Here is a 16,940-nt window from a genome sequence, read left to right as displayed (position 1 = left end):
CGTTTTGCTTCTTGGCTAGGTCTCGCAGTACTGCTTTTTGAGCTTCTTTTTTTGAAGTTACGGGGCTAAAGTCAAAGGTTAATTATATATGGGGATAGTTTGAAACATATTCCTTCCAAATAAGGTTACAAATATTTGCAATTTAGATCCTCTTGTTTCTTCGGTCAAAAACACTCTTGAAGTCCTTTTAAAGAGTAACAAGCATGTCCACAAATTGGTTTCACCGTATATGGACTCGAGAGTTTCTTATTAGTGATTAATTCATGAATTCCATATTTATAATTATTTGACGAGGTGTCCGGTCGATGAAAATTTCTGATCATTCATATATGAAGATAACTTTAACTTCAGCTTCTTTTTCTTTATATATATATATATATATATATATATATATATATATATATATATATATATATATATATATATATATATATATATATATATACCATAAATAGAACTTTAGCTTTTCGATAAAATCTTGAAGTATTTTTATAAATTTCAATATTTTTTTTATTAATTACTAAACTAATTTTGAATTTAAAACTTAACCGGCATTAGAAATAAGATCATAATAGAATATATAAATAAGAAATAATTTTTATCTTATACATATTCTAAGAATCATACTAACCTTAACTTCATTAACAATTTTAACTTCAATGTAAGTTTGGGTAATCTAGATGACCTTTTCTTCCCTCCGCCATTCCTCTAAAAATATCCAACCCTGTAGGTTTATGTGAGCCAAAATGCTTCTACATTTAATGACGCCAAACCCTTGACTCCTTTTGCTGTATAGGAAACCATGATTTTGAATTGGATCCATTCATAGACCATCAAGTACTAGATTTTTATTAGTACAATTCTAAGGAGACTAGAGTTTTGTCTCTCATAGGAATATAAGATGGTATATCTTGTGTCGTGTCCTGTTTTTTTTTGGGAAGAGGAGGGGTTGCTTTAGCCAGGCCATAACAGATATTGATTGTTCTAGTTCATTTTGGAAGAAGCTGGAACCTATATATAAATCTGAACGTTCAAGCGAAAAAAGAAGAAAACCATCTTCCGATCCAGTTATCTCCAAATATCAAATTGCTGCTTCAATCAACAGATTAGTGATTCCAATAGTATTCTTTTTCAGGTCCAATTATGAGATTAGTCATCTGATACAAGCCCCCTTTTAAGATAGGTGTTTTAATCCTATTAATAAGTGCTTACACGATCAAGTAGTGGAATAATGTACGGTTAGGGGCCGCCCTAGATTTATGCATTTACAAGTTTAATGTCTAAGAGTTAGAATGCTTCTTATACTCTTTATTAAGAAAGTCTTTTGTTGTTTATTATACACAGGTATATATAAAGCTTTTAGATTATCTCATTTTGATGCTTCTTTCTATCTATTAATTCTTCCATTCTTTTTTATATATAATCTAGATTAGCCAAAAGGTGCATCTCATTGCATCACCATAATAGTAATGTTCAAGCGGATAATGATAGACTGGTAGGCTGTAGTCATGGTTAATTACTTGGGATGCGCTTGGGCTTAATGATTTTAGTGGCTGAAAACCATTTGATAAATGTTAGAAATATAAGACTTGAATTTAGTCCCAACAAGACGCGGCAGGTGAAAGACCCCGGGAAGGACGTTGTGTTTGATACACGAGAGTAGAAAGTACAATAAGAGCAATAATTTATAGGGTGAAAGTACTTTTCATTTACAAATTTAAATGAAGTGTGATTATAAGGGAGATATATTTAATTTGAGAAGGGATTAACTTATCCTAATAGTAATTTTTATCATTTATTTTTTAAAATTTAATGATTATAATAAATCATTAATTTTATCCATTAAATTTTAAGAAAATAAATAATGAGAATGATGAGTAAGTCTAAATTATAAAACACAATTTTGATACATTTAATTGTTAAATTATAATATAGGTGATATTATTTCGATGATCATACATATTAAATTTTAAATAAACTAAACATTAATCGCATTACAAAATAATTGTCATTAACCAACCATTTAGCATTGGATGAACTTTCATTAGTATATTTTTTCTCTAATGAAAGTTAAACTATCACTATAAATATATTGTGAGGTTATACCAATAATATGATATCAATTTTATAAATATAATTTATAATATATATATATATATATATATATATATATATATATATATATATATATTAAATATTATTAGTATAATATATCATATTATTAGAACAAATCTTCAAAGTCCATCTAATTTAATTTTCGTTAAGAAAATATTATATTAACGAAGTCAATGGTGATATTAGATAATTTTTATCTGTAACTAAATCAATTTTTTATAGTGTAAATATATAATTTTATATATAGTTGATATTTGTCTATTTGACGAAGTATCATATCATTTTTTTTTACGTAAATAAACTTATTTCATTTCATTTAAAATAACAGTGAATAACATTATTGACTTACCTCCTTATAAACTCGCCAATGAGTTTCGAATAACTTTTAAAATGTCTCTACACTTTGCCAAAATAAGATGGAAATCGGTTTTATTGTTATTACAACACAATAATTCATCACAACAGATTTGCAATCTACTTCAATGTTAATGTTCTCATAATCAAGCTCCTGAATTCAGGTTTGCTTCATTCGGGTTTGCTTCTCCATGACACCATTGAGTTCTTGTCTTAACAAAACCTTCATCCTCGACAGAAACCAGCTCCAGAACAGACATTTTCATAAGAAGTTACAGCATCAATATTTAACTTCAATGTACCTGGTTGAGGAGGAATATCATATAAAATCTTCTAAAGTTGATAAATATAATCAAAACGTTCCAACTATTGAATATAGGCGAAATCCAATGTCTAATAAAAAAGGTTATTAAACATAATAAATTTGAAAAATGCAAGCAAGAGGGAATTAGGGGCTGGAAGAGAGAGGAACTCACGTCCAGTGTGCCACACTTTAGATTGTGGCACATATGAAAAACATATTTTTCGCATATTTCCATTAATGTCAGTAAGGACAAAATGTATACATGAAGCCGAGCCCGCATGTTTGCAATAAGGGTACAAATCATATTCCTCAACTGTGCAAACATGGGTGACTCTGTAGAAGTAACAGGATCCAACTGTTCTAGGAGAGAAACGACAAAGACATGTAACTTTTGTTTATCATGAACAATTGTATTATATAGGTTTAATTACTTTTTTTACCGTCTAACTTTTTAAATTTTAGTAAATTTTACATCAACTTTTTAATTTTGTACATTTTATCTTAATTTTTAAAAAACTTACGAAATTTTATTTCAGTCATTTATTTATTAATAAGTACAAAAATTAGATGTAAAATTTACAAATAAATAAATAAAAATTTGAGAGTAAAAATTGTCAAAAAATAATAATAAATTAGGGGTAAAAATACAATTATGTTAAGACTAAAATGATAAAAGATAAAATTCACAATTTTTTAAAAAATTAGGATAAAAACACCAAATTAATTTTTTGGAATAAAATTCGTCAAAAATTAAAAATTTAGAGTAAAAAATATAATTAAGCCTATTATATAATGAATTTAATAAAACATTTTATGTGACCTATGTACTTAAAACATTTATCAACATAAAAATTGCATTGAATATTTTATAGATATTGAACTGTACTTATAACCGATAATGTTTAACTTATACTATAAATGTTTAGGGTGGAATTTCGATCTTTATGATATTTGGTTGAGATAAAACTTTATTTTTTTAATGTTTTTCTACAATTTGATTCTAAAATAGTAAAGAAAAATGCAACTAAACTTAGTGGGTAAAATGTAATTTAAAAAAGTAAATGAAAATGAAAATAAACTTAAAACTAAAAGAAAGAAAAAAGAGTAGAAGAGGAAACACAATGAATTTAAATAATTTGAAATATAAAAGAACAAGAGTGTAAATCGAACGAGATAACATGGTAAAAATGTTAAATGTAGTTGAAAACATACATTAGGTTCTCAGAACTAACAATCATTAATTTGTGAGGCGTATTAGGAAGAGTGTTTGTGTAATGTATTTCAACAATGTAACGATTAAAAAATCCGATACAAACAGGTGTTGAATTGTCTATGATCGAATGTTACTTGATACCTATTAATAATTGTCTTTTCGATCTTGACACTCAATCATTTTTATCTCTTTTAACTTCGCTTCTTAGTTTTGATTTCAATCTTGAATTGATTTCTTCTCGGAGCATTCATTATTCTTTTAGTATAATTCAAATCAATTCGAGACTTCACATACATAGCTTTTCGAGAAATCAAAACTTGACCGATCTGAGTGAGACCTCCAACACTTCAAAATTATTTTCAATTGACACCAAAAATAATCATATTATTTTAAAAGATTGATAATCAATGGCATACTTGATTAGTAATATATTTCCACTGGCATCATTAATCCAGAAGATTAGATACTAGGAAACATCCTTCCCCAGTACCACTGTACAAAGGATGATTTCGACTTTGACAAGCTGATCATAACAAGTAACAAAAAGATTTGTTGTTGATCAACAATTAATGAGTTAAATTATTTACGCCACTTGACTTAATATTTTCATTGTTTGAAAATATTTATTGTCTGACTAGCTAGCTTAATCTAAATACATGTTTTCTCATTTTACAGTCTAATAATCTATCTTAATCTTATCTCTTAAGTTTCTCAAAATCCATCTTGATTAATGCGGTAAGCTCTTTCTTTTTGAGAAATTATTAAATAGTCTTGGATTAATGTAGTAAAAAAAATTACAAAAGTAATTAATAGCATTCGAGTACATATTATATAAAGATTAACGTAAACTATGATGATTATGGTTCATATAATAATTTTGCTTTGTTTTCTAGCTAAACTATTGAAATTCGTACAATTCTATGGAATCCGGGCAATGAGATTGGCCCCAACTGAAACTACACCACCTCCTCGATCACTGAAATGTTTAACTTTGGTGTCAAAGCTGTTTGGACAATATATGTCCACACTCAACTACACCACTAACTTTATGTCAAACGTATCTCTTTAAAACGTCTAATATGAGAGCCATTCATCTGTCTACATTGACCTCACTCAGTTCTTGATAATCTGAACACGCTTTTATATTTTGGCCTTATACGGAAGATTTGTTATAAGGAGCGGAAGAAGCTATAGCTAGCAAAATCATTAGAAAAAAGTGTGGAGTCGTGGACCATATCTATCAGTTTGTGCTAAGAGCTCTAGCTAGCTGTTAGACTAGGTAAGGTGGACGTGTAGGTAGTGGTTATGATAGAATTAAAAAAAAAAACATAAGGACTAACATGTGATGAAACTAGAGTCCCATATGCGGGTCGAATTGAAGATGGAAATATGGCTTTGTAAGTAAGATAATAATAGGTGGCAGACATAAGAGTGAAGCTAGTTGACCATAACAGACATAGCCATCTCATTTGATATTGGAAGATGAGGTGTTACCACTTAACCCTTGCCACTTTGTTGACCTATCTTCCCTAAGTTGGAAGTGGGTATCGGAAATTTATTTGGATTTATATGTATAAGGGGTTAATGGTGAAATTTATTAGGATTTATATGCTAGTCTTAATATCATTATCTTTTTATTGTCTTGAAAACTGTTATTTCGATATTTTAATTATTAAAAGATAAAGATCATATATTGTTGGTAAAAATTGAAAATCAAAGTTGTCAATGATGAAAATTAAAGATAAAGCTATTGACAATAGAGATCGAAGATTAAAATCATCAACAATAAAGATTAAAGATAAAATTATCAATGGGCGAGAATAAATACTAAAATCATTGACGATAAAGATTTAGTAGAAGTTTGTAATGGTTAGGAGAAGTATAATTTGTACTCTATACACATAGAGCTTGTATTTTGTAATAAAGGTTGAAATTTATAAACTCCCTTATATCTCAAGTCTTCGTGACACTTCCGATCGACGAGTTAATGCAATGTTCGCAATCATCTTCTTTTTCTTTAGTAGAATAAATCCTTTCAATGACAAAATCCTCTTTTTTCTATATCAGCTTATTCTTTTGGTATATCTTCTCTTCCTATACCACCTTCCTCATTTGATCTCCTTTTCTTCTTTCTCTAACATCTTTCATTTAATGCATTTTATTAGTTTGTTCAATTATACTTGCAAACATATATTTTAAATCAAACGAAACATTTAAAATTTAACACATTAGTTCATGGTAAGTGATCCATTGAGATGATAGCGGGCCTCTAAAGAAAGAATTATCAGCTTCCTCAAATTTTTATGGAATTATTTTTATTGACAGAAACTGGTGCAAAATTTGCGCCTCTTTTATTTACACTATTCAGTAAGTACTATTAGTGCAGTAATGATTGACCACTTAACCAATCACTATAACAGTAAGCCTTTGTTCTGAACCACATCCTTAACAGTATAGGCCCAATAAAACGTGAGCTGTAGCTATAATGAGCCCAACTATCAAGCCCTTAACACCCACACCTATATATACACATCGAAGATCCTTTCCTAATTTTGTTTTTTTGTGTGAAAGATCCTCTCCTAATTGGACATCATCTTCTATTAGGCTACTTCCTGCACTTTCTATTGCATACTCATACTTTGATGAACCATCCACCCACTTCGGTGTCGGAATGTTTACACTTATGACTTACTACCAACACCAACAACAGAGATTCTCAGCAACAACCAGTAGTCCAAGCACCCTGCACACTCGAACTTTATAATTCGAACGGGAAAAGATTTTAAAAAATTATTTGTCATATTTTCAAGTGTCTTTTTCTTTTTCTAACTGTATGCCATTTTTATGTTAAAAAATTAAGCCAATATTCATTATTATTTTATCAATTATATCCTTATTTTTTTATCTAATTTTCAATTATTTTGCACATTTATCATAAAACAAAAGAGAAATAAATACAATGAAGAATAATAAGTAAAGGGCAATTAATTAATCAAACAGATAACAAGTATAATAAAAATAATGATCAATAGGAGCATGCACTAGTGATAATGCAATCCAATCATTTATTAATTTTTAAAGTTTGCTCGGGGACAAACAAAATTCTAAATTTGGAATATTGACAAATTCATATTTGATTAAAATAAAAGAAAGACTACATAATTGTTCTAAGCCTGGAAAAAAATACAGAGATTAGTATGGATTTTATTTTACACCTAAAAATTGCAAATATTTAATTTTAATTGAATTTTATTGATTATATGAATTATATTTCTTCTTCTCTTGTGTACTAGCTATTATTTTCAGTTTTTTCGGAAAAAAAATATTCTTATCAATTTTCTAAAAAAGTTGAAACGAAAAATATCCCGAAATAGTTACTAGTTTTCGGTTTAATAACAATATTTATACAATATTTTTATATCCATCTTTCACTACTCTTTGGAGGATAAATAAGAAACAAAGTCTTATGTTTTATTTTCTAACAAAAAGTATAAAAATGATATAAATATTTTTATATGCAAATAACAAAATCTTTTGTATATTTTGTTTGAAGTTTTCTTTTGTAGTCCATGAAAAATGAAATGTTGGGCATGGGCTTTTTTGCCTAGAGACTATAGTATTGGGCTATGAAAAATAAAACAGATTAAAAAAATAGTATTGGACAAGTTGCTCCTATTAAAATTCAGAAATAATATTGAAACCTCCGGTTGACTGAAGAGTTGGGTTGATGATTTATCATCAAAGTCACACTATGGTTTATTCCAGTTCTAGAATTGCTTTTACATTTTCATGTTTGGCATGCGTACTATTGTATAGTGTATATATGTGTTGCTCAGCCTTTTGTCTCTGTTTGTTCTCCAGTCTATCCAGGGGTGTTTGTGATCAGTTTGGATTGATTTTGAGTCAAGAAACCATCAATCCAAAGATCAAAAGGACTTGTATTTCCATTCAGTTTGGATGCCTTTTTAAAATAATTCTGTATATCTAATCCAACTTGGTTTAGATTGGATTGGATGATTTTTACCATTAAATACCAACACACCCTTACATGTATCCCTGAAATCAAGCATAAGCATAAATTTCTCTAACGACCTTAGTAGTTGTAGAAATATGAAATTCTTCTTATATAGGTTAGACTAATTAAATTATAGGGTGTGTTATAATATTTTCTCCACAATATGCTGAATTTTAGTTGTAGAAATTTGCTGAATTATATGGAATATGAATTAAATTCTTTTTACTTTAGTACTAATTTAGTATACAGATCGTAACAACTTGCTGAATTTTAATGTGTTCATGCTGTAATTCAGAGTCTGGTCTCCAATATATACAACATTATAAGTTACACAAGAATAAATTCATGCAATACTTGCATATTATATATATATATTGATAACGAGATATAAAATTGGAACAAAAACCACAACAGGAAGGGCCTGTGGTACGGTAAGTAAAACAGCCACGATTTTCCTCTGTCACAATTATGGACCTAATTGGCCACCACCAAACCTTCGTTAAGTCTTGCAGTTAATACCTTTCGCAGAATTTTGCCTGAGGGTGCTTTAGGAATAGAGTCCGTGAAGAAAACTCTACCTATTCTCTTGTAAAAAACCACCTGCAAGAAACACATGCAAATTAGCCCCAATAAAATCAACTACAATCATATAAAATATTAAATGATAGTTCATTTACATGTTCATTAATATTCTATCTCCACTCAGCAATAAAATAAAATATTCTATCTCCTATTTTTAATTACAAGAGGCATATACACCATAAAGCGGGATCACTGAAGCTATTGCTACAATGATGTGAAACAAAAAAAGAAAGATAGATAATAGCTAAACATGTACTGGTGGGATTGTTTTTGCAGGGCATTAACATAAAAAAAATAATTATTAATTATAATGGAAATATTAAACTGATCCTTAAACTCCTCATTTGCCAATAAAAAAGAAAAGAAACCAATTGTGTTGGTAAAGTGAACCTGTTGTGAAATGTATTTCTTGATTTCATCCTCGGCGATCTCAGAACCATTTGACCTTACAACAAATGCAACTGGAATTTCCCCTGCAGCTTCATCTTTCATGCTGAAACCACCAACACCGGTTATATTAGTCATTTTCAGAGATTACTACTAACTATATATATGAAGAATGCAGGTAAAAGAGGATAGAAGACAGTTTCTTCTACCCAAAATTTTTACTGCAAATATTTATAATGAGACAATTAAACAAACAAAAAAGTAAGAAAAAAATAAAGGTTGTTGGGCCTTTTTTATAGAAAAAAAAATGAAGGTTGTTGGCCTTTTTATCATAGGAGGTTGCTTTTCCCCCAAAAAAACTTACTGAAAATATTTATATTTATATAATTAAACATAAAAGTCATAAAAAAATGAAGGTTGTTGGGCCTTCTTTTATAGAAGGTTTTTTCCCCAAAAAAATATTTACTGAAAATATCTATAATGAGACAATTAAACAAACATAAAAGTCAGAAGAAGAAGAAGAAAAAAATGAAAGTTGTTGGACGTTTTTTTATAGAAGGTTGTCAGGTAACGAACTTACCCTACAACGGCAGCATCAGAAATGTTTGGGTGGGCAATCAACAATGCTTCAAGCTCAGCAGGAGCCACTTGGAATCCTTTGTATTTGATCAATTCCTTTAACCGATCAACAATGAAGAGTTCATCATCATCATCAATGAAACCAATATCTCCTGTGTGTAACCATCCTTCTTTGTCTACAGTTCTCTCTGTAGCCTCTGGGTCATTTAGATATCCTGACCAACCACAAATTGAACATATCAAGAAAGTGTAATGGTATTTTTTGTAACATATTACCTTTGACAAGACTTAGTAGGCTAATTAAATTTAGGGTTATAGAGTTTTACATTTATTCTTTTAATCAATTATTACTACACATTTTATAGTCCAGTAATAGGCAGGTGGTCGCTGATCACCTACTTTATAGAACTATCTATTTTCATGCCAAAGTGAAAATGGTGTAACTCTTGGTAGCTGTGGAGCATATATAATGAGTGGCTTACACGTCCTGAATGATTAAATAATTGTATATTGGATCACGTGATGTCGTCATTGTGGGAAAAACAGGTAAATGAGTTAGGTGAGGATGTGGACTTGGTTGAGTGGTGAGCGAATACGACTAGAGACTTCCAAACAAAGCTGGCACAGACCTTCCATGTCAACTATTACTCATAAGTTTTCTCACCTACCAAACTCTTTGGGGAATTGAACCGCTAAGGGTTCATTCGTGGAGTGGAGGAACCAGAATAATCATATGGTCATGGGTGACTGTTACTCATTGCTACTTGTTAGTGCGCACGCGCAATACTTTTTTTGTGTAAGAATAAGAATAAAATCACACTTTTTAAAGATTCTATTCAACACTTTATTTTAATATTGAAACGTATATAAACTGAAAAAAAAACATATATATCTTAAACTAAGCATAACAAATAATTTAAGTAAAAAAAATTTAATAAATAATTTAAATTTGAAACCTAAAAAATTATTGTAATATAATTTAACAAATTAAATTCACTTATTTATATAGTATCATGCACATAATAATTAACCCTCTCTGCCTTTTAAAAAAAAAATAATTAACCCTCTCTAAAATCATTGTCTCCATGGTTTGGTGGCTGATTAAAGCTGCTTCACACATTTGAAGCGCTGAAACTTTGTTGGGTTCACACTTTGAATAACTGTAGCACACATATTTAGCGTCCCCACCACATCTAGAAGCCATATATAAATATCATAATAGTAATTTTTTTAAAAAAAATACTAGCAATGTTTTTAGAGAATTGATTAAGAAACTTAAAATATAAATATTTTTTATTGAAAGGCAAAAAATACGTTATTCATAATATTTTGTTTAATTTCTTAACTAATATCAGACACTAATTATCAACATCATAGGTTAATAACAATAATACTGCTCTAAACTAAAGCAACCAAATCCACGCAATCTTCTGCTCCACCGAGCTCACAATTCACAACAACTCCACTTAGACTTTTAAAAAAGTTAATACAAATTAAAATACTTAAGACTAATACAATCAATATACTTTACAAAGATTAACATAATTTTTGTACATATTATATATCAGTTATCAACTTTCTTGCGAATAAATTAAGAATAATATACTTTACAAAGATTAACATAATTTTTTTACAATATATATCAATTATCAACTTTCTTGCGAATAAATTTAAGAGTGCCCTCTCCTATAAAGATATTTGAATATGAAAATGATAATTATTTTAATTGAAAATTTAAAAAGAGGGAATGACCCTAAGTTCAAAACAAAGAAAGTCTTTTGGGCTCAAAAATTTAAAAATGATATTTGATTAAGATGTTTAAACTTAATACGTATTAAAGAAGACCTTTTGACCCGTAAAAGAACTATCACAATCGATTATTATGATTAATATTACTCGGGAGTCATAAAATGGTTTAGTGATCATAGGAAGAAGCATAAGTATTAGAGTTATAAGAAAATTATTGGTTCGAATCTTTCTATTAACATAACATGCTAACAATTAATATTTGTTGAGAAGAAAAATTAATATTTTTCTCAATTTATACGAAAGCATACATCACCACTAAATAAGAGTGAAAAAAAGTGTAAATTACATAAATTTCTATGAATTTAATGACTTTACCCTATCGGTATATAGCTTATTTCTTAATTCTTGCTGTTTATCCTCTTGTATGTTTCTTGTTTATAATTATTTCTTTGAATATTTCTTGCATAAATTTCAATCTCAAATTAGAAATAATATTGGCCAAATTAGAAATTCTAGATCTATCATATTAAGGCTAAACATAGCTATGAGACGCCACCCATATTGTTCTGTGATATTTAGGATATTCGTTAAAGTAACACAAAGGGTTATATAAGGGATAATAAATGTATGCAATAAACATGTATACGAATACGATGGTATACCTTTCATGACCTTTGTGCCTCTTATGCAAATTTCACCGTGTTTGTTTCTTGGAAGTGAATCACCCGTTTCTGTATCCACGATTTTCATCTCGGCGTTTCTCACAACGGTTCCGCATGCACCTGGTTTAATCTTAGAGGGTACTTTTGCAAATGCCATGCTAATGGCAAGTGGTCCTGCTTCTGTCATCCCATATCCCTGTACGTCAAAATTATAAGCTATCACATTTTATTTTCCCTTTCAGTTTATTAAAATCACAGGAGAACAAATTTGTTTTCATATAACTACTATGGTTTTATTTAAACGGGATAATAATAATAATAATGATCATTATAATAGCAATAATAATATGATATGATGATTACGACAACACGACGCTGATAAGTTTCAATGTTTTTTTCCGATTAAAAAGTTAAAAATTGCACTTTTTTTAGGTGTAAACTTTTACTTATAACTACTTTTTAAAACTAATATTTTTTATAATTATAATCAAGTAAAGAATAACTTTATTTTTCATAAAATCTCTAATTAAATTTTAAAAGGTCAGACGTATACGATAAAGTTTCTATGATATGATATCATGATGACGAACGCTAAAGTCAAAACTAAAACATAATAATAATAACTGATAAAGAAAAGTAATTAATAATATTTAAACTTAAAAAATGACAGATAAATAAATAAAAAAATCGACAATTAAAAAGAAACTGAGGAAACGGTTTATTTTCTTGTAGAGAAGATTCGCACTCCTGTAAATGCTATCCAGAAAGGAAATTTGTACGAAAAAGTTGTCTGGAATTAATAATACGAATGGTTATTATATAATGAATGAAGAAGCGTGTGAAGAAACTGTAGCTTACGTGGCCAAAATCTCACTTGTTATTAACCAATCAAAATTTGTAAAATTAGAAGTTCAATATTGAAAAATGAAAATATCCTTTTTATCAATAAATTTTTCAAAAGTAATGAAAATGAAACCTGTCCAAAAGTAGCGTGTGGTAGCCTAGCCTTAACGGCTTCTTGAAGTTCCCCTCCTAAGGGTGCCGCGCCGGTGACCACAGCGCGAATAGACGACAGGTCGTAGCGATGAGTCTCTCCGCTCTTAACCAACGCCAAAACGATGGGCGGCACAAACGACGCAACCGTCACCTTGTACTTCTCGATGAGCTCCAACAGAGTAGTGATCTCAAACTTCTGCAAAATAAGCACGGCCGCACCGGAACGAATCCCGCAGAGCAAAATGGAATTGAGCGCATAGATATGAAACATAGGCAACACACAGAGTAGCACATCCTCGCTGTGAGTGTATTGGTGCGGGTTTTCGCCGTCAACTAACTGCGCTATCGTGGTGACCAAGTTTTTATGCGATAACATAACGCCCTTGGGGAGCCCAGACGTGCCAGAAGAAAACGGAAGCGCAACGAGCTCGTCAGGGTTAATCTTAACGGCAGGGGCTTCCGTTTCGTCGGCGTTACTGAGCGTTGAGAAATGCAAAACGCCGTCGTTTTCATAAGAAAAATCATCATCAATGCACATCACCATGACATCGCTGCTGCTGTCCGCGAAACTCTTGATTTTCTCAACGTACGCGGATTGCGTTATGACGAGCCTGGTTTTCGTGGCCGTCGCTTGCTTCGCAAGCTCCGCCGGCGTGTAGAAGGGGTTGGCTGTGGTGACGACGGCGCCACGGTGGGTGGCGCCGAGGAAGGCGAGGGCGAACTGCGGGCAGTTGCGTAGGACGAGCATGATGACGTCACCCTGGCGGATGCCGATTTTGTGGAGGCCGGAGGCGATGCGGCGAGCAGCGAGGTCGACGTCGGCGTAGGTGAGGGTCTCGCCGGTGTCGCCGTCGATGAGGCATGGACGGTCATGGAACTTTGACAAGTTTTGGAAGCAGTAAGAGTACAATGGGAGATGTGTGGGGATGGGAATATCGGGGAGTGGGGATCGGAAGATGATTTCTTGTGGAGAAGGTGCCATTTTTGTTGGTGTAGGAGGAGAATTTGCGACTTTGCTTGAAGGTGGTGCTAGCATGTATGCATATATATGGGTGTGTTTGTAAGGCCTCTGGTTACATCAAGAGTTGGTGAGACAGGGACTGCCTGACAATGTTTGAATGGAAGTGTTTGTTGTATGCATGGATGTTTTGGTTTTTGCTTTCTATGGATCAAATATTATTATTGTGGTTTAGCTTGAAACAGTAGAGATATTTTTAATATTAAGGTTGAATTTTATTTGTGTTTACATAATAATTATCGTGTATAGTTTTTTTAAGAAAATTATTATTATTTTAAATTTATAATATAATATTAATTATCTTTTTTTCATGTATTCTTATAATATTAATAATAAAAGAGAGTAATTATTTTATAAAATTAATTTTATTATAATTTATTTTCATTTTTTTATTTCTATTATTAATATTATAAGAGATGTAAGTAAAAAAAATCATTAATGTTTGATTAATTTGGTATAATTCTTTTACACAAAAAAATATTATGGCAAAAAGCGAGAGGGAGTATATATCTAATTAAGTAATTATCCACATTTGACTTCCATTAGTTTGGCATTTATTAGGTAGAGGATTTGTTAACCTATATTCTCTCTCTTGTTTTAGAATGTGGATGTTAGTGACTTATATTCATGAATAACTTAAATATACATTTATTATATAACTTATTAGCATATTTTTTTCAAGAAAAATAAGTAGGCATGTATTGATAAATATTTGTGAGATTTGTTTATATATATATATATATATATATATATATATATATATATATATATATATATATATATATATATTCACTTTTTGTAAAAGGAATATTTTAATATGTTATACTTGTAATATTGATTATCTTTAAATATACTTAATACTCAAATAAAAAATCACCCGATTTATAGTAATTTGCTAATTTACTTCTTTAAAAATTAAATAAGTTTACCGTACAAATCAACAAATCTCATTAAGTATATAATCTTTTTTACATAATTAATTATATAGTCTTAAAGAGAGCAAAACTTGTACGTGATAGCTTTGATGTACTTTTTTTGTCTAAAATAAGAACAGTAAGGAAACTTTGGACAATTTTTTTTTATTTATTTAATGAATTTTATCAAATAGCGGAACACTTAATAAAAAATGAGTTTTGAATGTATATTTGCATTTATTATTAGGTACTGAGAGAAGGATAATATGTATTTTAATGATATTATTAATGATTAATTAAATTTGCAAATTTATTTATTATATATTTATTTACTGATATTAATATGTAAATATGGTTTTATTTATCACATATGCAGTAATTATTTATGGTGTAGAAGTTTGACCGTGTTTAAAAAATTGTTAATATAATGTTTATCAACATTCCGTAGGAGATTGAAAAAAATGTCTTAACTCTTTCTGATGGGATCTAGTAGAAATTCTGGAAAAGGAATTCATTAGTTCAATTGGGATCGTCGTCTGCCAATGAAGAAAGACCATGGTGATATGTGAGCTTTCCATCATCTTTATGGCTTTAACTTAGTTTTAAAAAAAAGGTGAGGTTGGAAGTTTTTTTCTAAGATGCAATAGTATTAATAGTTTTCTAAAAAAAATTGGGAGAATTTGGAGAAACCCATTACATTGTCTTTGCACACTGCTAAAGATTCATGACTCAATGGAGGAACGTTCAACATTTTCTTATGTTCATCGTGTTTGACTGTTTGTCATTTGCCTGCAGTAAATTTAGATGGTCAAAAATTGGTGATCAAGTTTTGAAATGCAATGTTGATGCTAGCTAGGGATGACAATGAGAATAGCATTTGGATAAGATATTATAGTACTCAATCTCATACTTACTAGATACTTACATACTTATATTGGCACCCCTTATTTATACTTTATTTTTATATAAAATTAATAAAAATATTATTTTTAAATATTATTATCAATAAATTAAAAATCACTCTAATAATTCAGCCATAATGTTGAGTTATTCAAATTTAAGTCATAAGCTAAACAACATTATAAACACAATCATTTTTAAACTTAATACATTTGTTTAACAAAATTATTAGAAACTTCAACACCAAATGATGACAGTAGTCTCCGTCTCCGATAATAAACTTATCTTACAGAGATTAGTTAACATAATCATTCAATTTATCTTGTTATGCTATTAGTTAAGGTCAATTAACAAATTTATAATATTACCGATAGTGATATTGGTCGGATAAAACAGATTAGGAGTGTTCAAGGTATGGTTTGATGTGATTTTACTTTAAAATTATTTCAAAATCAAATAATAAAATTAAGTACGATTTGATTTGCTTCGATTTAAATTATTTATCAAATTCAAACCAAATTAAATTAAATCAATCTTTTGTAGTTAAGTTTGGTTTGATTTATTTTACTTCAACTTTTGTAATTTGAAAATTTTGTTAGTAAATATTAAAAAAATACTTAAAAAAATTATTATTTATTGAACAAAACTTTAATAATAATTAATTAAATGAGTGATATACACTCGCGGATGAATGTTGCTTGAATTGCCCCTACAAAGTAATTTTTTATTTAAATATTTGAAAAATTATTGTTTTTGCCCCATAAAAAATAGATATTGCCCATATAAAATAATTTTTCAAATAAAAGAATGTAAACATCAAAAGAAAAAATAAATTGATACTAATTTTACCTATTTTATCATTTTAAATTGTTGAAGTTTAAGCATTTTGGTTTTCTTTTGTATGATGAGATAGTGTGTTTTGTAAAAAAATTATAATATTTTTCGTCTATAAAAATATAAATTATTTCTTTGTCTCCAATGAAAAAATATCTTAAATCTATCATTAACGATATAAATGAACAAGAAAAGTTTCAACAACTGAACCTAAAATAAAATAATAATTATTTTCAAGTTAAATAAATCTTGAATAATATTCATTCAATTTTAAAATAAAAATAATACATAATACTAACTTATATAAAATAGTGAAAC

At 29.3% G+C, this 16,940-nt stretch overlaps 1 protein-coding gene across 1 annotated transcript; it reads right to left on the bottom strand.

Moving 5' to 3' along the window:
- Positions 1-8,243: 8,243 nt before the first annotated feature.
- Positions 8,244-14,014, bottom strand: LOC114393048 (4-coumarate--CoA ligase 1-like). The gene is made up of 5 exons (XM_028354305.1): positions 12,937-14,014; positions 11,961-12,156; positions 9,551-9,764; positions 8,974-9,076; positions 8,244-8,601 (listed from the first exon to the last, which is right to left on the bottom strand). Exons 1-5 carry the CDS (start codon positions 13,990-13,992, stop codon positions 8,476-8,478), a joined length of 1,695 nt encoding a protein of 564 aa, XP_028210106.1. The 5' UTR covers positions 13,993-14,014; the 3' UTR covers positions 8,244-8,475.
- Between the last annotated feature and the right edge of the window lie 2,926 nt (positions 14,015-16,940).

This window comes from Glycine soja, chromosome 17, assembly GCF_004193775.1.
Source record: "Glycine soja cultivar W05 chromosome 17, ASM419377v2, whole genome shotgun sequence".
NCBI classification, from domain to species: Eukaryota; Viridiplantae; Streptophyta; class Magnoliopsida; order Fabales; family Fabaceae; genus Glycine; species Glycine soja.
This window is presented reverse-complemented; position numbering and strand designations above follow the sequence as displayed.

Coding starts and splice junctions, on each gene's coding strand:
- LOC114393048 (XM_028354305.1), bottom strand. CDS start 13,992: ATGCTAGCACCACCTTCAAGCAAAGTCGCAAATTCTCCTCCTACACCA. Junction 9,077..9,550: donor TCTGATGCTGCCGTTGTAGG/GTAAGTTCGTTA, acceptor TGGTGGTTTCAG/CATGAAAGATGAAGCTGCAG. Junction 8,602..8,973: donor AGAAATACATTTCACAACAG/GTTCACTTTACC, acceptor TGTTTCTTGCAG/GTGGTTTTTTACAAGAGAAT.